Source organism: Habropoda laboriosa, unplaced genomic scaffold (assembly GCF_001263275.1).
Source record: "Habropoda laboriosa isolate 0110345459 unplaced genomic scaffold, ASM126327v1 scaffold20, whole genome shotgun sequence".
Classification (NCBI taxonomy): Eukaryota; Metazoa; Arthropoda; class Insecta; order Hymenoptera; family Apidae; genus Habropoda; species Habropoda laboriosa.
The window spans coordinates 1,279,443-1,305,417 of record NW_017100143.1 but is presented as its reverse complement, the minus strand read 5'-3'; the positions used below and the strand labels follow the sequence as shown (position 1 = coordinate 1,305,417).

General features: G+C 42.1%; 1 protein-coding gene across 1 annotated transcript in view; it reads left to right on the top strand.

Moving 5' to 3' along the window:
* The window catches only part of LOC108573189 (beta-1-syntrophin-like), a 186,067-nt gene that overhangs the window by 141,783 nt on the left and 18,309 nt on the right, over window positions 1-25,975 (top strand). The window contains exon 4 of the mRNA XM_017935584.1: window positions 7,699-7,922. Within this exon, the coding sequence (XP_017791073.1) occupies window positions 7,699-7,922 (224 nt within the window). The remainder of the gene's footprint in view (window positions 1-7,698; window positions 7,923-25,975) is intronic.

Below are 25,975 nucleotides of genomic sequence, written 5' to 3'. Positions count from 1 at the left end.
ACGTTCCTTCTTCTTTTTCCCCACCCCTTTCCTGAATAATCCTATCTAAGGATACGAATATCTCTCTCTCTCTCTCTCTCTCTGTGTTCTTGTATACTTTGCGTGTCTGTGTTTGTGTACGGTTGAGCTTTTGAATAGAGTAGATTGTTTGGTCTTTTTTACCGTGTTATCTAGAAGTCGTTTTAGATTCAACGTGTACCAGGTGATATTAAAGCAGTTGCTACTCATTAATATCGAGCAGAGACGATGCTTATCCGCTCTCTTCGCTCTCTTAACGCGGCTATAAATCTCTGATATCGCGGAACGTTTCCATCGCACGCGAACAATTTCCGGAAAAATATCCGTGTGTCGTGTATTCGATGTGTCGTGGACGAGTAGAACCATTCTAGCGATATAAAGTATGGTTAAGTTGATAAGTTTCGAGGTAAAATTGTGTTCGAGTGATTCCAACGGATTTTTAATGGAGCTTTTTCGCCTTTATTAGAGTTTTTAGGGTAGGTTTGACAATTTTTATGTTTCGTTTAGGAGATTGTGCCGAGTGTTTGGACTATTTTCTGTGAGTAAGGTAAGCTTGTGTCCAGCTTTGAATTTTAATTGGGAAAATAAGAACATTTGAACCGTATTTAATTTAATATATCGCATAAAGAATTTTGGTCTGCTCGATGATTCAGAAATTGGTGGTTAAGCTTTATTAATACAATTCATTAGAGATTTACTAGAAATATGTTTATAACGTGAATTTAATATTTGTTTAAATTTCAATGAAATGTTTCATTCGATTAAATCGATAAATTTGAATTTTGCTTCGTGTATGGATAAATGCACTCCTGGATAATTTATAATCAAAAGTGTATCTCCAGCGAAGTTGTTCAGTTTTCATCGTGAAATTTCGCTGCGAATTTTTACCACGAATTTCCACGTAGGCTATATACATGGGAGAGATAAGAGAGGCATCACTTTTATATCAGACATTCGAAAATTTTCCATGGAGTGTAGTGGACGAAATTTTTTTTTTCTTTTTTATCTGGTTATTGGAATATCGAAACGGTTGTACATTGTTGAAAACGAGCGTTTCCGGTACTTCTTCGACACCGATTCTGCTCTATTCGACTGCACTCCAACGAACCATGTTCATCGCGCTTTTCACCGACCGCCATTATTCCTTTTCGTTATTATTGCCGCGGCGCGATAACGCGAAGCGTTACAGAATCGACAACAGCGGTTTGATGAATGGAAAAGAATCGCGATCGACCGATAGATGCTCAAAGGCTCCACGTCAATTCAGCGGAGGGAATAAAGGTATCTCTTTCCAACGTGGAAAAATTCGAGAGAATGTGAAGCTTCGAAATTTCTTGCCTCTCGAATAATTTCGTCTAGTTTTAATCATTTTTAAGCATTATTACTGTAGGAACCTAGGGAAAAATATCGAGGGCCCAACGGGAATCGAACCCTGGACCTTCGGCTTTGCGCGCTACGCCAACCGTGCCGGTTTCCTATTTTTTGGGCATGGAGGCCCCGATACTACACTCGGCCATCCTGAAGTGACATTCTCCCTCGAATGTCCTCGGTGCAACACAACTCAACTCGACACTTTCGGGTACACTCCCCCACACAGTGGCACTCTCAGCCGAAACTCTTTTTGGGAGACGTGCAAACCCTCTCACGTGTTTTCATCTCACAGCGCCTGGCTTCGTGCAGCCGTAGATGCCTCCATCCCGGACGAGCCCCCATTTGTAGGAACCTAGGGAAAAATATCGAGGGACCCAACGGAAATCGAACCCTGGACCTTCGGCTTAGCAAGCCGAGGCTTTGCGCGCTACGCCAACCACTCCCTCTCTATTCTCCCTTCGAGGTTTCCTATTTTTGGGCATGAAGGCCCCGATACTACACTCGGCCATCCTGAACTGACATTCGCCCTCGAATGTCCTCAGTGCAACACAACTCAACACTTTCAGGCAAACTCCCCCACACAGTGGCACACAGCCAAAACAACGCAATTTGGGAGACGTGCAAACTCTCGACATGTTCTTCATCGCACACCTCCTGGCTTCGTGTAGCCGTAGAAGCCTCCATCCCGGACGGGCCCCCATTTGTAGGAACCAACGACGGAAAAATATCGAGGGACCCAACGGGAATCGAACCCGGCGCTACGCCAACCACTCCCTCTCTATTCTCCCTTCGAGGTTTCCTATTTGGGTATGGAGGCCCCGATACTACACTACTATTTTTTGAACAGAACAAAGTAAATTTGAAGTGATTTGAAATTGAAGCAAATAGAGAAAAGTTGAATGTTAATCCTGCGGAATATTTTTGCGAATTTTTCTTGTATTTCTCCTTTGTAGAAATGAAAAAAGAATGCAAGAAATGTGAATGTTTGAGAAAGAGAAATAGGAACAAAGGCTTATCTCTCTTTTTTCTAAATTAAGAAAGAATACGAGAATTCGGAATATTTGAGAACAAGAAGATAAGGATAAAGGCTTCATTTTTCTTTCGCAAAAATGGGAAAAGATTATGCGAAATCTAAGTGATTATTTAAGAAAAAGAAAAATTAAGAAAGAATACGAGAAATCTGAATGTTTCCAGCAGAAACAAAGACTTAAGTCAGTTTCTTGTGAGTGAAACGAACGTGCACAGAAATCCTCCACTTAACAGATTAATCCTCGGTCCCCCTGGACGAACGCGCGTGCGAGCATCAGCGAGAATGAATTTCCCGTAGCTCTGGCTCTTTAATAATTGACCAGGAACGATACAAGGCGCGTAGGAAAATCACTCTGTTTACGGAGCAGCTGTTAAAGCACCGGCGACGATAATGGGCCGCATTTTGTCCGGTCGACCGGTGAATAATTCGCGAGTCAGGCAACAAAGACATCCCTATCCCGTCTGAAAGAAGCCACCGGCCAGAGTTTTTAGCCCGAGGGACAAAGAGCTCGTTAAGGATCGATCAAAATTTCACGTCGTCTCTTCTACCTCCTTTCAACCTTTCTCCTCTTCCCTCTTCTTCCCTCTACTCTCTCTCTCTCTCTTCCTCCTTTTTACTCGATAAGGAACGAGCTGTTCGGCAGAATTTGCCATTTATGACGTGTCTCCGCGGCCGTTAATGATCCCCTAGATAACTCGCAACGTGCGAATTTCCTCGAGGTGTGATCAAGTCTTGAAATATTCAACGTCCAATGAAATTTCAAACGAATTTATTTCCAGCTGTGTATGTTTAATGAAATTTGCCAACAATTTTACGGTATACGATAAGAAGAAACTGTGTTTGTTTTCCTTTTACGAAACTGTGTAGGTAAATGTTGTATTAGAATTTCGTTGAAACGGTGATAATTTTTTGGGTAGAGAGAAGGTGGCGAAGTTGTCAGTAATTATTCTCGAAAGAGAGAGTTAACGTTGGTTGAAGAAACAACTGGTTCTCGCGAGGGAGAAAGCGTTCCTCGTTCTTCAAGAAAATTAAGCCAATTAACCCCTCGAGCTCGAGACTTCCTTTCACCTGGCAACCGTCCAACGAGTCCCGGCTCACTTTGGCCCGTTTCTGAAAAACGTATTGTTCAAGAGGATGGCACAATGCGTCGTCGATGAAACTTCCGGACGATCGCTGTCGCTCGATTAAGACGACATCGAGCTGTTTGCGGTGTTTTCTGAACTCCGTGAGATAAAGTGTGTTTTAATCGAATTTGAGGAAAATTTATTTGGGAAAGTATTCTTCTTTCGTTTAATATTTTAGGGAGATTAAGGTGGCGAGAGTTCTTTGTAAAATATAGATACGGGTATCGCGAATTTTTGGGAAATCGTGTAAGGGTTCTGTGACGAAATAAATTTGGAAACCACTGCGCTATCTTTTCTTTTGCAAATTTCCGGTGGCTTCCATTTCTCTTCTCTCTCTGTAAAACATAGATATGGATTACGCGATTTTTTGGGAAATCGTGTAAGAGTTTCGTAACGAAGTAATTTTGGACACCACTGCACTATTATAACAAAAGGGTAACTTTTTTCCTTCACAGCGTCACACGACCGTCAACCCTTTCGCCACAGAACCATTCTCAACAATTCATCATTCATCCGCAACAGAAACTAAATCAAAATAAATCTTCACTCAAGAGAGCAAATGAAAGAAACTGAAAAATCCCCTCAGAAAGAGCTGCAGAGGAGCCGAAGAACACCGTTGCGCCAAAGGATCGACCGCAGGATCGAAACACGAACCGGAAGAGGACGTGGCGTATGGTTCAGGGTGGCACGTGATGTAACCATCGCAACGTAAACACGCAGCGTTTTCAACGGAATGTCAATATTCGACAGTTCAATTAATCCTCGATGTATCATCCCTGCGGGGAGCAGATGGAGGACACAATGTCCTCCATCTACCGGCTGCATTCCGGCCGTAGCGAAAACCGCCAACGCAATACACACACACACGAAGAGGAATAGAAACGAGGGAGAGAGAGAGAGAGAGAGAGAGAGAGAGCGAGGGATGGGGATGGTTACATGGCCGTATCCGGCGCGCAAGCCACGCGCGCTCCTACGTCGCTCGATATTGTCTCCTAGCAAGTGGCAGCGGGAAAATGCGCTTGACACTTATGAGGCTACATTTCTCGGAACCAGGCAGACACTCTCTCTGTGCTTTCCTCGTTTTCCGCGCCTTCCTCTCCTCTCCGCACGCTACTCTTCTCTTTTACAGTACGCCTGGAATGCAAGCGGGAGGAGAACTGCCAATGCGTCGTCCAGTATTATTCCTCCACTTTGCTTGTCGATAATATGTACAATCCTAGACAAAAGTTTCGGAATATTGTACGTTCCAAGACTCAGTGGGAATTGGTATGACAGCTTTTGTTGGAATTTGTTGAAATTATATGGGCAGTTGAGTAGATACGGTGGTTTGTTTTGTTGGGGACTATTGGATTGATTTGGATAGTGATACAATGAAATAGGGAGGTATTTGTTAAACTCTTTTTACGACTCAAAGTAATATACTTTGCAATCTTTCAGCGTGAAAATTCGAGTTTCAGAATTTTTTGTATATGGTGGAGCAGGTAAAAACAATTTGTACATACAATGAAACAAAGATTTACTTTTTTAATCCCTTTCATGGTTTTAATTAACACACTTTGCAATCTTTAACTAAGATTTATCATGAAAATTCATGTTTCAAAGTTTTTTGTATCTGGTATTGCAAATACAAACAATTTGTACATACAATGAAACAATGTCCTACTTTTCTATGGCTCAAATTAACATACTTTGCAATCTTTAGCAAAGATTTATCATGAAAATTCATGTTTCAAAGCTTTTTGTATCTGAGATTGCAAATACAAACAATTTGTACATACAATGAAACAAGGTCCTACTTTTCTATGGCTCAAATTAACATACTTTGCAATCTTTAGCAAAGATTTATAATGAAAATTCATGTTTCAAAGTTTTTTGTATGTGGTATTGCAAATACAAACAATTTGTACATACAATGAAACAAGGTCCTACTTTTCTATGGCTCAAATTAACATACTTTGCAATCTTTAGCAAAGATTTATCATGAAAATTCATGTTTCAAAGCTTTTTGTATCTGAGATTGCAAATACAAACAATTTGTACATACAATGAAACAAGGTCTTACTTTTCTATGGCTCAAATTAACATACTTTGCAATTTTTAGCAAAGATTTATTATGAAAATTCATGTTTCAAAGTTTTTTGTATGTGGTATTGCAAATACAAACAATTTGTACATACAATGAAACAAGGTCCTACTTTTCTATGGCTCAAATTAACATACTTTGCAATCTTTAGCAAAGATTTATCATGAAAATTCATGTTTCAAAGTTTTTTGTATCTGGTATTGCAAATACAAACAATTTGTACATACAATGAAACAAGGTCTTACTTTTCTATGGCTCAAATTATCATACTCTGCAATCTTCAACTAAGATTTATCGTAAAAATTCACGTTTCAAACTTTTCTGTATCTGATTTTGTACAATGAAACAAGGTCCTACTTTTCTATGGCTCAAATTAACATACTTTGCACTCTTTAGCAAATATTTATCATGAAAATGAACGTTTCAAAGCTTTTTGTATATGGTATTGCAAGTACAAACAATTTGCACATACAATGAAACAAGAAGTTACTTTTTCAATCTCTTTCATGGCTTAAATTAACATACTCTGCAATCTTCAACTAAGATTTATCGTAAAAATTCACGTTTCAAACTTTTCTGTATCTGATTTTACAAATACAAATAATTTATACAATAAAACAAGGACATACTTCTCGAGTCTCTTTTATCCCACCCTTCGTCGTTCTATTATACTGTCCACGATTCAAAGTACACTTTAAAATCTCAATATAAATTCACGTTTCGCGCAATTCAACAAAATTCTTCACCATTAAATCCAGCAGAACCGGAGAAAATCGATATCAAAAATTGACAATGGTTGTGCAATGTACCAGCCATTGTGCTTTCCTTCCTTCACGTACCTGTCTGTCGTTTCACCAGGAAAACGAATCGACACGTCTCCCTTGTTTCCGCTCCCTTTGCGACCGAACGGATCGTTTAATTACTCGTTTCGAGTCTGCGGTTCTCGATTTCGCTTTTTTACATTTCGTGCGTCGGACGTTGTTCCATTAAGCCGTGTCTTGGCGCGCAAAGGGACGCTTCCGGTTTAACTGTCGATTATTGCGGCCACGGTAAACGATAAAAGCAGGCATGCTTATCCAATTTGTCCACCGGTCGAGAAAAATCGACGACACTTGCGGCCAAATGGATTTTTTGCTCGGCAAACCCTCTGTGGTCCCTGTTCGCCATGTTTATTTCACTTCTTTTTATACCTTCATTCTACGTTTATTGTACATACGTGAAACACCAAAGAAATTCGTGTCATTTTGCAATTTTTTCTCGTCGACACTGTTGCGAAAAGTTTGGAAAATGTTGGATGGATTCATCCCTCAATGAACAATCTCGCTAGTTACTTTATCTTATGGTTAACACATAACTATACTCACCTTAAAGACAAGTCTGAATTTTTATCTATCTTGTCCGTCAAAATCTTTAACGGTTGAGTACCATAAAATGACACCCTATTACCATAGAAAATAATCACAAATTCACATAATTTTATATTGAAGAAGTATAAAACGGTGCTACACTCTCGTCCACACCTGCCGAATCGAAAGAATTAAATAAGGAAATTGATTATCTCTCTCACAGAAGTTGCTACCTAAGTATTAACAGATCCAACTATCCTCCAGAACAAACTAACCATTTCATCCTAACCCACAACGTGAATCCAACTTAACAGCAGCACCCCGAAAACTCTACACCACTTTCTCCCAAACTTTTCACCTGCAGCGTATATAACAGAGGAAAGACCGCACACACCGGAAGTGACATTTGCGTGTCGGTGGCACCGGCGAGCCACCGAAAATCGCAAATTCCAACCGCATGTTGTTATCGTGGCTGAGCAGGTGTCGTGCATAATTTCCCCTGCCACACAAATTGCCCCGGAGCGTAGGACACACGAGTGGGAGGAGAGAGAGGTTCTCCTCACGCTGGTCGTCCCCGAAAGAAGCGTTTCCTGTGCGCGTGAATCGTGCCGGATCACGATTTCCGGCTACGATCAGCCGCGCTCTATGCGTGTGATGTGTTTGCAGCGCATATATGAGAGAGAAAGGGGAAGATTTACGAGGCGCGTACGCGCGATCTGTCCGCAGAACGGACGTGCTAGCAGCGAGAGCAGCGAGGACGGAGCCGGAAGCAGCGCGAGTACCTCACGAGGAGCCGGAAGTGGATTTACCCTTGGAGGTGGATGCACCGGAGGATGGCGCAGCGTGTTCGGCGCCGTTTCTGGCAGAGAATTGAGGCTCTACGAGTGTGCACCCTGGAGCCCAGAAGCTTGGGCCTCGCCCAGTATCACGTGTCCATTAATCGCCACCAGGTAGGTGACATTCTTGTTTTTCTATTTTTTCTGAAAGTCTCGAGTGATGTTTCCGGGGTGAGTGGTAAGCTTTGGGACGAAAGATAAGTGTCCTAGAGTGAGGAGTATCTACTAATTTACTCGTCACTTCACCACTCACCCTATAGAAAAAACCTTTTAGAGAAACAACCTAGATTTTTGTAACTAGGATGTGGTACACGAAGGTTGATAGTTCTGAATTGATATTAAATGTTAGGTATGATATATACAAAGATCAGTGAATCTGAGGATTGATATTGAAGATAGTTTGGAGAGTCCAATCGATATTAAAGAAATTCGAGAAAGAAAAATAATTCTGATTGAATGAGGATCGAACCCTGGTAGATTTACTGGGAAGCGGGTACCCTGGCCGCTGCGCCAATACTGAAGCTGTTCTTTAGTGACGTTTTTAGTTATTTCAACTGTCTCCTTTGGCTGACATATCTTGATCTATACTACTGCGACTGTTTACCTTCTTATCTCTTTGATCTGCTATCGTCACACTTCGATATTCACATTTTTATTTCTTAATAACACACTTAGAGGTACCTTTCACATTTTTCCAATGCAAATAAATATACCACAAAACATTTCCAAATCTTTTAGCTCTTCCAATTTGTCAACCCTGTGTTCAAAGAGATACCAGTCATACCCAAAATCATCCGAAACTCACGCCAATCCTCAAGACAAACGTTCAGGAAGGATTGCAACGATCGATAGGCCGCGAATCGAAACGAATCCCGTTTTAGCTGTCCGCGCACGTAACGACGCCGCGATACGAATAGCCTCGACGCCCGTGTATAATAGTCTTAATTAAAATAGTGGTCTAACGAACACCGCTAACTGCGGTAATCCGACGTGCCTCATTGGTAATCCCCCAGCTATACCGGTGAACACGAATGCGTTATGTTGGCTAGCCTGCCGGTGGCACGATCGACTGGACCAGCCTCGTGGCTACGATATCGAGCCAGATTCTATGTTCTCTCCCTCTGTATTTACTCCTGCGTGTGTGTGTGTGTACGTTGGACGACGTGACACCTTCGCGGTTGTCTGTCCAGAGAATATCACTTGGATGATCGGTCGTGTCGAGTACATGTAATTGTTTCGTGGCTAGAACAGCGGAGACACTCTAGTTACATTCTTGAGATTGGTATTAGGTCTGGAAGAGTTCAATGCTACCATTTTGTACGGTGGAAAATTTCTTCTTCTTCCTTGGGAATTTTTGAGAGAGATAAATGTGAAGAAGGTACCTTAAGAGGTTCGATTTAAGGGCTGTTTTTTCGAATCATTATTTTAACGATTGATTGTTTCATATTTAATTGACGTTGAAGAGTAGAGACACCGAGTATTTTCTTGAGATTGGCATTAAGTCTGAAAGGATTCAGGTACCATTTTGTAGGTAAAAAATTTATTCTTTCAAATTTTTTGAGATGAAAAAAAGTGAAAAAGGAGATTTCTCTATTTTTTTAAAGTATTATTCTAACGATTGATAGCTTAGTATTTAATTGATATTGAAGAGTAGAGACACTGTGGGTATTTTCTTGAGTTTAGTATTAGATCTGAAAGGGTTCAATGGTACCATTTCTTCTTCCAAATATTTTGGGATAAACAGATGTGTAAAAGGAATTTTAAGAGGTTCAATTTAAAATCTATTCTTTTTTAAAGCATTGTTCTAATGATTTATAGCTGAATATCCAGTTCCTATGACTGTTTTATGTCCAGAAAAATGGAAACAAGCAGTGGGAAAGTGTGACTATTTCCTCAAGATTGCCATCGCTCGTAGAATTGTGCTTTATGGACTGTAGAATGCGTTTTGTGTGGCGGAAAATGTGTTCTACCACTTCTTCTTCTTCTCGGAGCTATTTGAGAAAGAAAGAGCGAAGAGGAAGAGGAAAGAATGGTAGTTTAAGTTCGAAGGTTCGTCTTGGGACCTATTTTCGTGCACTTCTTGGTACATGGGAATGGAAGTAAAAGTAGATAGTACCATTTCGAGAGGAAAGTGGCTTTCAAAATAGTGTAGTCTTCTTAAAAATGCAGCTTTCCTGAATCTTTCATCAGTTAGACAAAGTTGAATGTTCCTTTAATTAAGGAAAAACGATTTCCTCCGGAAGAAACAAGAAATTCCTCTTCGTCCGGTTGTTTTTAATGAAAATAGCAAACTTTGTTGCGCCTCTTTGATAAATCACAGAGCAAGATACAGTTATTATTCTAACGTAGTTCTCACGTAGAAAATTAATTACTCGAAGCGCGCAACGATTGCCAAAGTAGAAACGAGTTAATATTTCAAGAATAAATTCACCATTTCCACCAGACACGGAACATCGGGAATTTATAAACCGACCAACTTGGACAAATGAAATTTACCATCTGAAACACTCGTAAACGCGCAAATTCATAAGGCAAATTAAAGCAGCGGCAAAGAGCAATCTTGCTAATTCCTCAGACGACAGAATAATCCATCAATGGAGGATCGATTGACTTTACTAATTTCACTTTGATAATCCTTCAATCCGATTCCTCCGCTTCTAAAGCGATTTTATCTACTCAGAGGCGTCCCTCCTCGTAATGTTCCCGGTTTCGAAGCGAAACTAAGAGATAGGTTGATAAAAATGTGCTCTAAATGAAACCGGGGCCATTTTACACTTTCGACAAACACCCTTTGTGGGCATTTTCGCAAATTGCTTTTAAATCAACCCTCTGAATTCTCCTTCGCCGCTGTAATCGTTTCAAAGCGCGCCTTTTTAACGAAATCTCCAACTATCAGAGGCGGCAAATACATCACACGGGAGTACAGTAGATCCGAGGTAAACGTGGCTGGATTTGATTAAAAATTCAAACTTCGACGAGTTAAATTCGAAAAGTCGCGAAGAAAATGGAATCGCACGAACCACGGAAAATCTCTAGAGGAATCACTCCTCGATGTAAACTCAACGCGAGTTAAATCACGTCAATTCTGTCGTAAATTTTTCTCCGACTAATTTTTGAAAAATTCTTTAATTCGTCGTTCCGTTAAAGCGTTCCATTAAACCGTCGTAGCGAAAATCGGGGATTAAATTAAGGCAGAAGTGCGCAAAGGGCAAAAATCAAGAAATAAATTAACACAAAAGTATGCCAAAGATGAAAGAATCGAGGATTAAATTAAGGTAAAAGTGCGCAAAGGTCAAAAACCAAGAACTAAATTAATATAAAACTGTGCCAAAGATAAAAAAAATCACCAAGGACGCAGTGTGAGACAATTTTCAGAGCTTCTGTAGGCGCAAAAACCGGAGAAAGGGTTGAAAGCTCTCGACTTAGTTATTGGATATTAAAATTAAATTAGGATTCGGTAATTTTCCTATGAAACCCTGCATAAGAGACACAACAATTTGTCGAGCCGCGGTTGGCGATGGCCGAACGAGGGACGTAAGATAGAAACCGAGGGAAAAGAGACGCGAGAATGACCGCATTCTCCGGAATTGGATTTGGCCGTGGGGGTGCTCGCGATCCGGAAAGTTAATGCAACCGGGGCCAAGGGAGCAGCCACGCCGGACAGGAGCGTGTGGTTAATTCTACGCTAGCATGGAAACGGTGAAAGGAGAAAGCGATCCTCCAGGCTGTGTTTACCTCAAAGGGAAGCCGAAAATACTAGAGAAAGCATCCCTACTTCCGCGATGTAACCACTTTTAGGAAATCTTGACAAATCCGCTTCGAGATTAAAATATGTGTTCTGCTTCGGTTCTGTTTCCTTTCACCAAATACATTCGAAGATCGTCCTTTTTTCACGCATATATTCTAGCATATCATTTGGGATTAGAAATTTTTTTTGTAATCTGTTGGATTATTACTAATAATAATGCGTCAACCAGTGAAAATAATATAATAGACCAGATGTCATCAGACCCATAGGCCTGTAACTGTTTCTAACCTTTTTTCTTTTTTTTACGTGGGGAAATCCTCATGGACGCTCCGCCCCCCAGGGGAGGGGGCGGGGTAGTGTCGAACTCTTACGCACTCCGGGAGTGGGCCCGGGATCTCTTACGAACGGACCACGCTGGCGACGCCCCCACCGCGGGCCGCGTGCAATGGGCTGCCGAGTTCCCCCTCCACAGCCCTGCGGCCCCGGGGAGCGCCCAGTCCCCCGTCAAGGAGGCGGGGCCCTCCCGCGCGGGCGGCCACCAAACCGGAGCCCGGTGGGAGGAGCAGTGCCTCCTCCTCCGGGCCCATGCACTCGGGTTCCTCGGGGTCGTGAACTCCCGTACCGCGACCGATGGAAAAAGTCAGTCGCGGCCCCTGAGGTCTCTACCTAAGGGACCTGAGTAAAAGGCTGAGGCAGTCCTGGTCTGTTTTACTCAAATGGACAATAGACTTTCTGTCGTGCCCTTACGAGTTTTTCACTTTCACTTTGACTGCCATTTTCTAAGCGTTAAGACGTCCTTCCGCGCCAAAGAAATAAAATACGTTTAAGTAAATTCACAGTGAACGCTATTTATTTAACCCATTAATCCAGTATAATCTTTTAGTTCGTTGCGTGAAAGAAATTGAAGTGAAGACCAATGATTCTTTTTTTTTGCAATATTTCTTCTGTTTATTTATAAAGTTATCAATCAGCTGATTACCTGCCCCGACATTCTATCAGAATTACAACTCTTTATGGGAAATTTAACTCCTTAAATCGTTTATGCACCAACGCGAACCAATTTTCCAATAATCTCAATTTTTTCGGGATTTATCTATCGTTTAAGCACTCTGTTCTAACCGCTGTAAATAATCCTTAATTCACTCTTTGTCCTGCGTGTTATTCTGTTATTTTTCTGTTTTCTCATTTTATTCTATTTTATTTTATTTCATTTATTTTTCTTTTTCTCTTCTTTATTTTGGACTGTACATTATACTACTGCTCTGTGTGAATTTCAACGCCTGTATACTAAAGGGTACATAAACCCGTTGATTAACAGTCAAATAAATAAATAAATATAGAAGAAGGAAGCAAAAGTATTATAATTCTAGTAATTTTAGGATTTCATTCAGGTTTAGAATTTTTTATTATTAATACACCCGTGGAATAATTTTTTTATCTCATACTGTACTTCAAAAAGGCCTCTAACGCGATTACAGTGCATTTTTTATCACTCCATTTTCTTTTCCTCGAAGCTTTCACGATTCCGAATTTTGTTTCATTGTGTGAAAGCATGCATTTACCTCAAAAGAAATTCCCCTTTTATCAAATCTCGTCGCTCAATTTCAATTCCACGGACGCTAGAATTACGCCACATTTCACTCCCCTCTATTCTAAACACCCTGCAAACCAAATTCCACAAATTAGAGGAATTATTCGTACAGTCGAATCGCTGGCTAATACACGCTGAAATATTTCTCCGTTAATTGAAGAACATGATTATCTTGTCGTTAAATAATCACCCTCGATGCAGGCTTTCGGTGCGAGGTAGGTAATCAACGGATAGTAATCGGTTGGCACGCGCGTGGTGGTACGCGATACACAAAACGGCGCGGCAGTTCCGAAAGAATTGAATTTCCATCGTTTCCACGGATTCATATACATCGAAATAGCTGATCGACGAACGGCAAGCGATAAAAACGTTGGCGAAACATGGAGAACTCTGTGTGTGCGCGCACCATAGTGGCACGTGTTAGAGAGAAGAGTGACTCGTACCGTTGGTTGATTAATATCACGATCAACGATCCGGCGAGACTAGCGTTAAACAAGTGAAAATGTAAACGCGCAGTGAAACGCAACGAAATAAAAAAAGGAGAGAGAATGGAAAATTGAACGCATTTCACAGCGGTGATTCCGTCGTCAGATAGTTGTGTCCATTATTATCGAACGTCCTCTGTATTTAATATCGGGGGAAATTCACCTCGGATGTTTAATCGTTTCGAGAATTTATTCATTCGTCGAAGATCAACACGGATAAATCAGATTAAACGGATAAGTTTCGAAACGTCCATGAATTTTCCCCCACAGACACCTACTTTTCTCTCTTTCTGTGTTTTTCTTTCTTTTTTTTTTTTTTAATTGAGAAATAAACCACCGCGTGGAACGAGTGTTTTACAGTAAATTCTCTACGTTAAATCTTGTTTACATCTCGCGCGTTAGCCGGCGGGTCGCTTAAATTGCCGTCGTCGCCAATCGAGTGATTAATCGCGGTGATTGTAATTAACGATTCAGCGGGCCGCTCACGGAAACTTCAGAATCACGCTCGACAAATGAGAGAGCGAGAGAGAGAGAGTCCCTCGACAGTAATCGTTGGCAAAGTAATCACCCGAAATTACCCCCCTCACCGGTGGCAACTTGTTCGGTTATTAATTACCGTGGAAACACCGTGCACGGTCGCTTAAATAACGATTTCCTTTATCAACGACTTCCGCCACCACGGATTTCCTAAGCGGCGATATCCAATTCCTACGGAACACCCGTTAGCTCCAACTTCCAACTGGTGTGAGACGTGTACACGCGTTAAACAGTATGTTCGAATTAAACTTGGAACGAAATTTTTGTATTATTTAGCTGTATTGAAAATGGGTGATTGAAATAAAATTGTCTTTGCAACTGTTAATATTCAATTTATTCTACGACTCAGAAGAAACATCGTTACTATTTGAAATGATCTATCGAACTGCCTCTGGACACCCAAAAAGAGAAAGCTGGAGTTTGCTGATACCTAGGAACTGCCCGACTAGAAATTTCAGTTAGGCAGATATTAGGCTAGCCTAATTTGCCTGTTAGGCCCGCATGCGGTATGTAACGCGGAATAGCTTTATTAAGGGAGACATTAATGAAATCTCACGAGGAATGCCTCATCAAGACACTGTATGGATTAAATTGTAAAAACTTTCATCTTGTCGAAAGCTCTCACGCAAGCGTACGCCCGACACTGAGATGTATGTAAATATTCCTACATATAAGTTTCAGAGCCCCACTCCACCTAATTTAGATGTGCGCTCGGCCACTCCCATTTGGGCCACGTATGGCAACTGTTAGGAATGCCCAATCTAAGCGTGCGCTCGGCCACCCCCACTTGGGCCACACATGGCAACTGTTAGGAATGCCTAACTAAGGCGTGCGTTCGGCCATCCCCATTTGGGCCACGTATGGCAACTGTTAGGAATGCCTAACTTAGGCGTGCGCTCGGCCACCTCCGTTTGGGCCACGTATGGCAACTGTTAGGAATGCCCAATCTAAGCGTGCGCTCGGCCACCCCCACTTGGGCCACACATGGCAACTGTTAGGATTGCCCAACTTAGGCATGCATCATTCCTTCCGAATTAGGACCTAATGCGGTAACGATTAGGCTTGCAGCATTTAGGTATGCCTAATCGTTTCCGCATTAGACCCACATTCATCTTTAGGCATGCCTAGCTGAAATTCTAGTCGGGTGTTTATTCTATTGACGAACACCAGACACGTCTGGTGGAAGTCCTAGTGTCTCTGTCTGAAAGAACGCCGAGACATTTTTGTCCTCGTTCGATTATATCTACAGGATGTTCTTAGAAATAATTCAACAAGCTGTAATTGTGGCAATGATAAATTTGAAATTTATTTGGAATAATTACGGGGAAACGTTCTGCAAGAAGTTCTTCAAATATCTTCTTTGCTTCACTCGCAATGCGCAGTGGCTGTGAAAATTTTTATACATTTTATACACTTTATACATCTTCCTGGCACATCAAATTACTAAATTTCAAATGAATTTTATAACGAGTTCTTAAAGAGTTCGGACCGAAAAAGTTTCTCAGATCTCTTCGCAAGGTCTCTAGCTTGAGGCGTCAGAGAGGTCCGCGCGTTTAAGGTTAGAGCGGCTTTAACCAGGAATCAGACTTGTCCAAAGTCATCTCCAGCTGGCAAGTCCATCTTTGTCCCGGCGATACGGAAACTCCGCGCAACTGTAACACTACACACGTGAGATTATTCGGGGAAACTATGAGCTTGCAGTCGTGGACAGGTCTGTTTCAGATAGCTTTACCATTGAAACTATCGTATTCTTTGTCCTTTGCCGTACAACTCTCTCGTCGTAATCTCTGTGAAACCGCAGAGTCCTTACCAGACACGCCAGGTAGATATAGTATTGGTTAAATTAGTCGGATAATGAATTGACTTCGAAAGCTTCGAGAGAAAGAGATGAAATTCACCGTTGCTTGTTAAAATGTAGAAAATTCTTGTTCACACACGCGTACTTTCTTATCCACGCGTCGTCTAAATGGTTCAACATTCGAGCACAGTATTAAATCACTCTAATAAAAAGTCACAGGATAAAGAATGAAGAGGCTTGTTGGTTTTTCTGAACGACGTTTTTCTGAATTTTTCCACGTTAATCGTGGAAGGACACGCAGCTGCGGGTCGGCCAGCACCGAAATACATATTCAACGAGGTGACATGAAAAACGGCCACTTAAACGTTGCCATACTGCACTCCGTTTCTCCACCGTCCTCTACCTTATTCTTGGGAAACTTTATTCCCCCTGGAAGCAACTTCCTGTTGGACGAAAGAACCCACCGTGTGACGTCGATGCAGGATTGCTTCTGTCATTCTCGTACTTGTGTATATTGTTCGTGCACTGTGGTAGCCGAAGGATATCAGAGAAGTGCGATTTTAAGCGAATTTTCGCTCCGTCTGACCATACGTTGACCTACACTACTGGCTATACTACTGAATTCCTATTTCTTCACTGAATTTCCCGGTTTTTCCTCCTTCCTGACCGTTCATTCTATGAAGCTGAGCTTGTTGGAACGGTTGGAAGACTGTGTACCCTGTCGATCATTAAATTATACTTATTTTAACCTATGACGTACTTATTGAACGTATGCTATAGCCTGCGATTTCTTTAATTTTGATTTTTTTGACTTTCACAGTTAAAAGTCGCGTCATTACATATTTCTGAACGTGTTTCAACGTCAACTACAATACAAAACTATGGATAACCTCCGGAACTCCAAAAAAAAAAAAAAATGACCTTGAGACAAAAATATTCGACACAGCGTATATCCGCTCTTCGACACCGTTCAAATCGCATTTAAGACATCTCCGAGGGAGATATTTAGACGGTTTCGTTTAGATGAGACACCCAGTGCACGTATCCGCAGATTCGAAGCCCCCGTTTCTCCGATCGTATCTTTCTCCACCAGCGGCGCAACAATATTTCCATAGCCGAGGCGATCCTTCACCGCACGACAGATCCGCTCGAGTAAGCGAGGTCGAAAATTGCGCGGAGAGAGGAAGGTAGGTGTGTAGCCGTCACAGAAGAAGACGTCACCTCCACCAGGCACTCGGTAACGTCGCGAAATTCCCATATCTTCGACTGACATACCGTCACACACGGCCCTTTTCCTCACCCTTCTTCCTTCTCCACCCCCCTCGATGTCTGTCCCTGTTTCGCTTCCATCGTGAAACGTATCGTTTCGCGTGGCTCTCGCGACGAGCTTCTTACATAAATCACGAGCGTTTAACCCGGTTCAGAAGAGTAAGGAGGAAAAGGCTGGAAGAACGTGAAGACTATATTTCAAGGGATGAAACGTGGATCTCGCGTCGTGTTCCGGGTGACCAGCCGGAAATCCTGCTTGCCACGCTGCAAATATGGGATTCAGGCTTTCGGTCGTTTCACGATCGACGCGGATTAATCTGAGAAGTGCTGGTGTTGGAAACGATTCTTCTTGATTCTTGTGTTCTTCTGGGTATTTGTGGTTTGTTGCGGTGCAGGTGTTTTTTTTTTTCATGGTTTAGTTAATTATTTTGGGGAGAATTGTGAGAGTTTTGATCTTACTTCGTGGAAGAGTGTAATTTTCATACCAATTAAATTGAAATATAATAATAAGCGAACTAATATTTTTATTGATTTTTTTCTACTTTAATTATTCATCGCCGTTCCTATTTTTCGCGAATTTTCCAGTGAGAGATATTCGTGGTTTGTTACAAAATAGAGGGTGTATTCTACAGTCCAGTTAGAATTATCATATCAACTAAATCGAAATTGTAATAACAGACAAACAAACGTAGAACACATTTGTACATGTTCAATAATTGATTTTATCCACTGTCGTTCCTATTTGTCGCCAATTTGCTAGTGAAACGACACCTGTAACAACGAACAATAACCGTGAAACGCGAAATCAGATGGAAAAAAAAGAACGACAGAGTTAGAGAGAGGACTGAGGCTAATCCTGGCTACAATACGGTCTCTCAACCCTTTCGCGTTCGCAGATCACGTACGGTAGTCGGGGACCTCGTCAAAGGTTTGTTTGACGAGGGTATCCCATCCTCCGACGATTAATCACTCGCTATTAATTAACCAGGCAATCGTTGGCCCCACTGGAACGCTTCCAGCCTGCAGGCTCACCCCTTTCACGAGGGCTCCAGAGATCGCTGCTTTGCACCAAGGTCACGGTCCTTAACTTTTATAAGCCCCGATCCACGCCACGTTAATTACCCGGCAACCCCTTCGATTAATCGCCTCGATTCAAAGTAAACTTCCCTGCCCTGGGCCTCGCCACTTCTCTCATCGATACCTCCTGTGATTTATTACTCTGCCCGGTTCTTCGCCGGTCTGTTCGAAATTTGTTCCAAGGATTCTTCGGTGGTTAAAGTAGTCAGGAGAATTAAATTTACAGTATTTCTCTTTCGCGTGTCTTGAGAACATTTTTCAAATTTTCCTGAGATTGCGAATTAGTTATTTGAGAATTTTGAGCAATTGACGAAGATTTGTGACTGTGCTGGGTTCTCCGAAGCTTTGGAAAGCTAAAACTCCTACTCTTCGATGCCTCAAAAAAAATTTTGAAACCTTGAGATCTCAAATTAATTACTTGAGAATTTTGAGCAATTGACGAAGATTTGTGACTGTGCTGGGTTCTCCGAAGCTTTGGAAAGCTAAAACTCCTACTCTTCGATGCCTCAAAAAAATTTTGAAACCTTGAGATCTCAAATTAATTACTTGAGAATTTTGAGCAATTGACGAAGATTTGTGACTGTGCTGGGTTCTCCGAAGCTTTGGAAAGCTAAAACTCCTACTCTTCGATGCCTCAAAAAAATTTTGAAACCTTGAGATCTCAAATTAATTACTTGAGAATTTTGAGCAATTGACGAAGATTTGTGAGTGTGCTGGACAAATTTTCCTGAGATTGCGAATTAGTTATTTGAGAATTTTGAGCAATTGACGAAGATTTGTGAGTGTGCTAGGTTCTCCGAAGCTTTGGAAAGCTAAAACTCCTACTCTTCGATGCCTCAAAAACATTTTGAAATCTTGAGATCTCAAATTAATTATTTGAGAATTTTGAGCAATTGACGAAGATTTGTGAGTGTGCTGGATTCTCCGAAGCTTTGGAAAGTTAAAACTCCTACTCTTCGATGCCTCAAAAAAAATTTTGAAACCTTGAGATCTCAAATTAATTACTTGAGAATTTTGAGCAATTGACGAAGATTTGTGACTGTGTTAGGTTCTCCGAAGCTTTGGAAAGTTAAAACTCCTACTCTTCGATGCCTCAAAAAAATTTTGAAACCTTGAGATCTCAAATTAATTATTTGAGAATTTTGAGCAATTGACGAAGATTTGTGACTGTGTTTAATTCTACAAAGCTCTGAAAAGCTCTAAATTAAAATAAATAATAAAATTTTGAAACCTTGACATCTCAAATTACTGATTTAACAACTTTGAGCAAACTTGTCAAAGATCATCGTTAAATTCCCTACTCCGTCAGCTTCCCCGAAGCGTCAGTAACCTCCAACTCGCTCAATTCTCCGCAAAAATGGACCAAATTCTCAAACAGAAAAAAAAAAATCAGTAGGCAAATACTCATCAGCGATTGCGCGTATGTTCGTCCACTGAGTACACAGTCCCGTATGAGCGCCCCAGCCCGTGCTTGAAATTCGCCCGTCAGAAGGGAGAGTTCGGAGCTTTTTAAAAACACCGACTCGGACAGAGGCCCCGGTCGATTGGATTCGTTCCGTCGAGCCATATTTAAAATCGCGGGTCCCCGGATGGCCGCGTGTGTATCGACCAACGCAGCAGCCATTCTCCGCCCCTCCTCTGCCTTCCCCTCCTCGTATCGCCCACGGTGGACATTTATTTCGCGGGGCTTTTCGGATTTGACGGATTAGACCGGAGCTTCTCGGTGCCGCGTCACGATATTAATGCTCGTCGACCGTGAACCAACGCACCAGAGATGACCTCTCGATGTCGCGCCGTGGACTAGAATTCGAAGGCGAGGAAAAAAAAGAAACGACGACGAGTGGAGAAAGAGGGTAGAAATTGCGGATAGATAAGAGTGTGGTAAGAGAGCCATTCGTTTGCTGCCAGGCTGACAGCGGCGATAAAGTTTCTTTCGAGCCTCGAAGTGGTTTAACGCGACCATCCACGATCCCCTCTTTCGCATTCTGCGAGACGGATACCGCGAAAAACACTGGGTTTTCTCGGGGAGGATTTGACGAATTCGTGGATTTCAGGAGCTTCGTTTTGGTGGGATTAATTGGGGAGGAATCTTGGGGAGATTTTTCAATGAACAGTGGAGATCAGGTCGAAGTAATTGGAGGAGATTTTTGGTTGAATAAAGTGTTTACCTTTTTGGGAGAAATTTTGGAAATTTCTTTCGGGCTACTCTGTATTTTTGAGGGCATTTTTACATTTTGCATAAACTAGTGATATTTTTTTAGGAGTTTTATTAATTGGTAGTTTGAGGCTTACAGGCTATTCTGTATGTTTGAGGAATTTTTTATCATCACTATATTCTTCAACTTTGCATAAACTAGTGCTTTTTTGTAGGAGTTTTATTAATTGGAAGTTTGAGACTTATAGGCTATCCTGTAATTTTGAGGACTTTTTTTTATCACCGCCAGATTCTTGAACTTTGCAAAAACTACTGATTTCTTTTAGGAATTTTATTACTGAGAGTGATGTATTGGAAGTTTCAGACTTATAGTCTATCCTGTAATTTTGAGAACGTTTTTATCATCACCAGATTCTTCAACTCACTATAAACTACTCTTAGACATTCCTCCTTACTTACAGTAGCCCAGAAAATAACTCGAATATTCGATTCAAGCGAGACACCCAGTGTACTAAACACGGAAGACACACACAACTTTTTGCAATTTCAATTTCCATGTTATCGCAACACAATTTTTACCAGATTTCTCCACAAGTCAATTTTCCTCGACTTTTCAGAACGACTTATCCAACCACAACCCCCGGAATTTCTATTATTTATCGAAAGCAGGGAAGTAACAAAAGAGAGGGGCCGAGAAGAGAACCCAATTTTCGCGGCTCAAAGAGAGAGAGGGAGGGACGCTCCTGCAAATTTATTCGCGGAACGTCGACGAAGTGCACTCGAAATTCGAGCAGCCTATCGCTTTTAAGAGGCTCATCGCTCGTTTTCGCGCGTGAACTGCGCTCGCGTATCCACAGGTTGGTAATATCTGCACAGCGCGTCGATTTTCCAACCAGAAATTTTCCGCCTGTGTATTTCTCCCCCCTCCGCTCTCCCGATTCTCTCTCTCTCTCTCTGTCCGTTTTTTCTCTTCCTTTCTTTTTTTGTTTTCACGCCATTCGCGTTATATTTATTATCAGGGGGTCGCGCGCGAGCCGCGGCCATCAATTCGGATTAACGCCAGCTCAACAGCCAGTTTTCGAACCGCTGTCACTTTTCTCGTTACAGTTGTTCCCCGGAATTTATGAAACGACAAATCGCCCAAATTTCAGATCCCAGACGCCCGAAACGGACGTCGAATTTTTCCTGGCGTATAATTCGGAGGATTTTTTCTTTTCCACAGAGGAAGATTTCAGGCGGGGGAGGGAGAATTTTTGCACGTTTGAAAAAGTGTGTGAATTTTGACGTTATCGTTTAATAAAAACGAGATGTGTACGTTGTATTTAACGATAGGAGGATAAGTGCGTGATCTGGGTTACTTAGTACCCACACAGTAAGTTCTCTTTTTTAGTCTTTACTATTTTTCTGGCTCACCAGGTGTACAGTTTGATTATTGCTTAATGACTATCTGCTTCACTGACTCTGATTCTCCAAGTCACCTCGCGAGCTTCTTTCTCACCCTCTTCTTTATCCTGATTGGTTGCCCCCAACTTATTGGTTGTAACCAATCAGGAATTTTGTCTTTAACCCGCCGCTAGTCCTTTGCGCCCTTGGCGCGCTTTTTCCAGGACCGCGGCGAATTGTGGTGGAGGCGTATTGTCCGCTGTAGCGCATTTGCCAACGCCGCGGATTTTCCTCCAGGTCCGGTACTTGAGACATATGGGCCTGGGCCTCTGGGCCTGTTCAATTCTGACACGTCGTCGAGAATCGATTGAAAATGTAGCGACTGTGTGATCGCCTCAACTATTTGCTATTAACCTTTTTTGTGTTCTGCTTGTCTCGTTGGCGCGTTGCCCCGGTCAGCCCTCGCATTTCCCCTTCCCAGGTCGCGTTTGGGTCCCTTGACGGGACTGAGTTTTGGGTGGGAGGCCAAGACTCCCACTCACGTTCGGGCCTTGGTCACCGCCCAACGCCAACCACTCACCCTCAAGGAGGGGGTGTTTTGCGTCAAGTGGGACAAACCCAGGGTAACGGTACCGCTCGCTCGCGAGAACGTGCCCGGGCTCGCGCGGGTTTCTGATACGTCAATTGCTATTGAGATGCACGAAGAAAATTCCAAATTCTCCGCTTTTATGAGAGGTTTGGAGCCCTCCTGACAATATGGAATAATTAACCAACGAAAACATTAAACGCGTATTCAAACCTTAATCTTAAAAACAGCAGAGAGTCGCGGACCTTTCGGCAACCCTTGGTTTATGACCTGGCAAATTGCTATTGAGACCGTTGATGAAAGTTTCTACGAAAACATGCATTGTTAGATTTACTAAACGTTAAACAGACTAAAACGGTTTTCTCAAAAATAGCTTTGCTAGCGTGCCCGTCATAAACCGTGTTGGTCGTAGAGCTGGTCGTCACAGATGTAATTGGGAAAATACGCGGAAGCGGGGATAAAGGAGTACAAAGGAGAAAATTCGCGGATTGTATTACATTCTCCGAAACGCAATAACATTTTACAGGATCACGTATGATTGGCATAACTTTCAACCAATTTATATTGCATCTCTGTACCTCTGTAAAAATAGTATTTCACGTTGGAATACTTTCTACGCGTTTCATGCGCGTGTCACATTAATCATGACAGGGGAATCGATATTCATGCAAAATGTATGACTTGGTATTATACGAAAATTCTTTGGAATACTTTCTACGCGTTTCATGCGCGTGTCACATTAATCATGACAGGGGAATCGATATTCGTGCAAAATGTATGACTTGGTATTATACGAAAATTCTTGCGAAATTTCGGCGGCGAAGTGACTTTGTCACCCAGGAAGAGAAAGCGCGCGGGTACCTGAGCCCTTTCCCCGGAAAGTCGAACGAGGGGGCTCCAACGGGATACGACGCGGAGAGGACACTCTGGAAATAGCCGTCGAGCGAGACGGACACCGGAGCACTTAGCAGTCGCTTAGAACTATACTTTAATACAGTTTTGGTTAATACCCTATCTCCTGTTAAATTTATTAAGTTGTGCTGACAGAAGTATGAAAATGTTGCAAAGCAGATTTCGCTAGAAATTCAAATATTAGGTCGTTTATCAGCTAATGAAACAACGCGAAGCAGACTCTAATCGTTTCGCCGTAGAATTTCGAATCCCAGGGAGGAATTGTAGAATGTTGCAAAGCGGGATTTCAGAATCTCCATAATCCAGGTTGAATCTAACCCGCGAACACGTGTATCCGTGGGAATTTTCAACAAACCCGAAACAACGCTGAAGCACTCGAGAAATTACTCAGCGAACTTCCCTAAAATTCGTTGAAAGCAACTGAACATAGTGGCAACATCGTCTATGCAGGCCAATATCCGCGAGTAAATCCCGGGTAGAGCCGTGTGTCGAAATGACGAATAAAACTGACGAAATCGTGACGCGATTGCATGCAGCGTGGTGTGTTGTATGGAGCAGCGACAAGAAGGAGGAGGAGGAGTAGGAAGAGGTTGAACGGCGACGGGGAAAACAACAGACGTCCGCACGTCGTCCCGTGAAATTGCGTTCGACACATCTTTCCCTCTGTTCTCCTTTCTTTTTTTCATTCAATAAAGGGAAGTAACCGTCGAAGTGTGCCGTGGTGGCAGACGAGTTGAAAAAAAAAAGGGAGGGAGAGGTTTCGTTCGTTCCATTTGCGGATTTTCCATTCTGTCCGTCCTTGAGCCGTGCGCCTTTCTCAATCCCTTTCCCTTCTTTTTCTCTTTTCCCTCCCTCCCGCGTTCGTCTTCCTTTCACCCTGGGAAACCGTGAGAAAGAGAAACTGGCTGCCTGGTCTTTTCCTCTGACAGAAGAACGACTGGAGAGAAGTGGCGAAAGGAAAGTGGCTAGGAACTGATAGACGAGGAGAGAGAGGGAGTGAGTGTGAGAGAGAATGAGAGAGTGTGAGAGAGAGACTGAGATTAAGTGAATGAGTGAAACAGAATGGGAGTGAGTGTAAGAAGGAATAAGTGTGTAAGTGAGAGAGAGAGAGAGAATGAGAGTGTGTAAGAGAGAGAGAGAGAGAGACTGAGAGAGAAAAGTAAGTGTGGGAGAGAATGATAGTGTGTATGAGAGAGAGAGAGAGAGGCTGAGAGAGAAAAAGTAAGTGCGGGAGTGAAGAATGAGAGTGTGTGAGTAAGAGAGACTGAGAGAAAAAGAGAGTGTACACCAGGGAAGAAATATTTCCAGCAGGTACGTAATTTATAGAATCGGTGCTGAAACGGCAGATCCGACCGACGCGACGGCTGGAACAGCTTAAAATCCGGTCGACGTAATTGGACGAAGCCTCGACGTAACCTTTCACGTGATTGTGAACGGTGAATCCTTGATAATTCTTCCTACTGGTAATTTTCTTCCGTTCCTTCCTTCATTTTCCTTTTTCTCTTTGCTTTTCCTCGCGTGGGTTTCTGCGAGAGAGAAGCCTCTTCGATTTTTTTTTTCCAGGAAGAAACGATCAGTCACTTCAGTGGAATTGTGTGTGTGTTGGTTTAGAGAAAGGATTTTGTGCGCTTTTTAGCCAATGTCCTGTGTTGCTTGATTTATGAGATTTTTTTCTCTAGGATACTTTCGGTAGCTTTAAGTTTCTTCAGGTTCCTTCAGTTACTACGATTGGAAAGGACAAATAAAGTGTTCTACTAAGGTGTCTTCCTTTGAAAAAATGTCGAGTTTGAAGATCCCAACTATTGCTGCACTTTAATTAATATTAACAACCTGAATGAATCCTGTACAAAAATATAAAATGCTACACAAGATAAATTTTAGTATTACACAAAAGTATGACTAACATTTACAAGCATAGTGAAATATTTTTAAAGTGCAGATCCACCGTTTTCCTCTAAAAATCGATAAGGAAGAGACAAGACGATAAAATCTCTCGATAAATTTGTAATAACTACTTTCAAATTAGAATTGAATCTTCTTTCGTTCAAAATAGTATACCACGGATACGTTCTACCCCGAAATCTCTCCGCTTTATGTGAGAATGCAAATTCGAATCCTGTTTTCCACTTAATTTCGATAGGAATACCGCGTTATCCAAACTCCACCGCGATTCTATTTCTGCTATCGGCTACAATCCGCCTCGGTTAACTTGCACGCGCCCGCGAGAGAGTCTTCGCCAAATATACTCCCGACTTATTGCGCGTACTGCACAAACTCTCTCCTCGTCGCTTTCTCTCTCTCTCTCTGTAATTGTATTCGAATTCGCGATCCCGTGAACCTCATACCGCTCAAGATTCCGTAATGGTGTTTCCAAACTGAACGCTTGAGATACACAAAAACTCCCGGTATTAATATCTAATTCTTCGCCTTTCAATTCTCCGCGAAATTCTACGTGTCGGAATGGAAAAGAAATCGAAAGGAATACTTCGCTTTAGTTTCGAGTAAGTATTGTATATCTGGCGAAGTGAAATGATCGGAAAAGTGAAAGGAGGATGTTAAAAAAAGGCCAATTTTGGCATACGACCGGAACGACAAATTTTTTTATAGCATGATAAAACGAAATTGT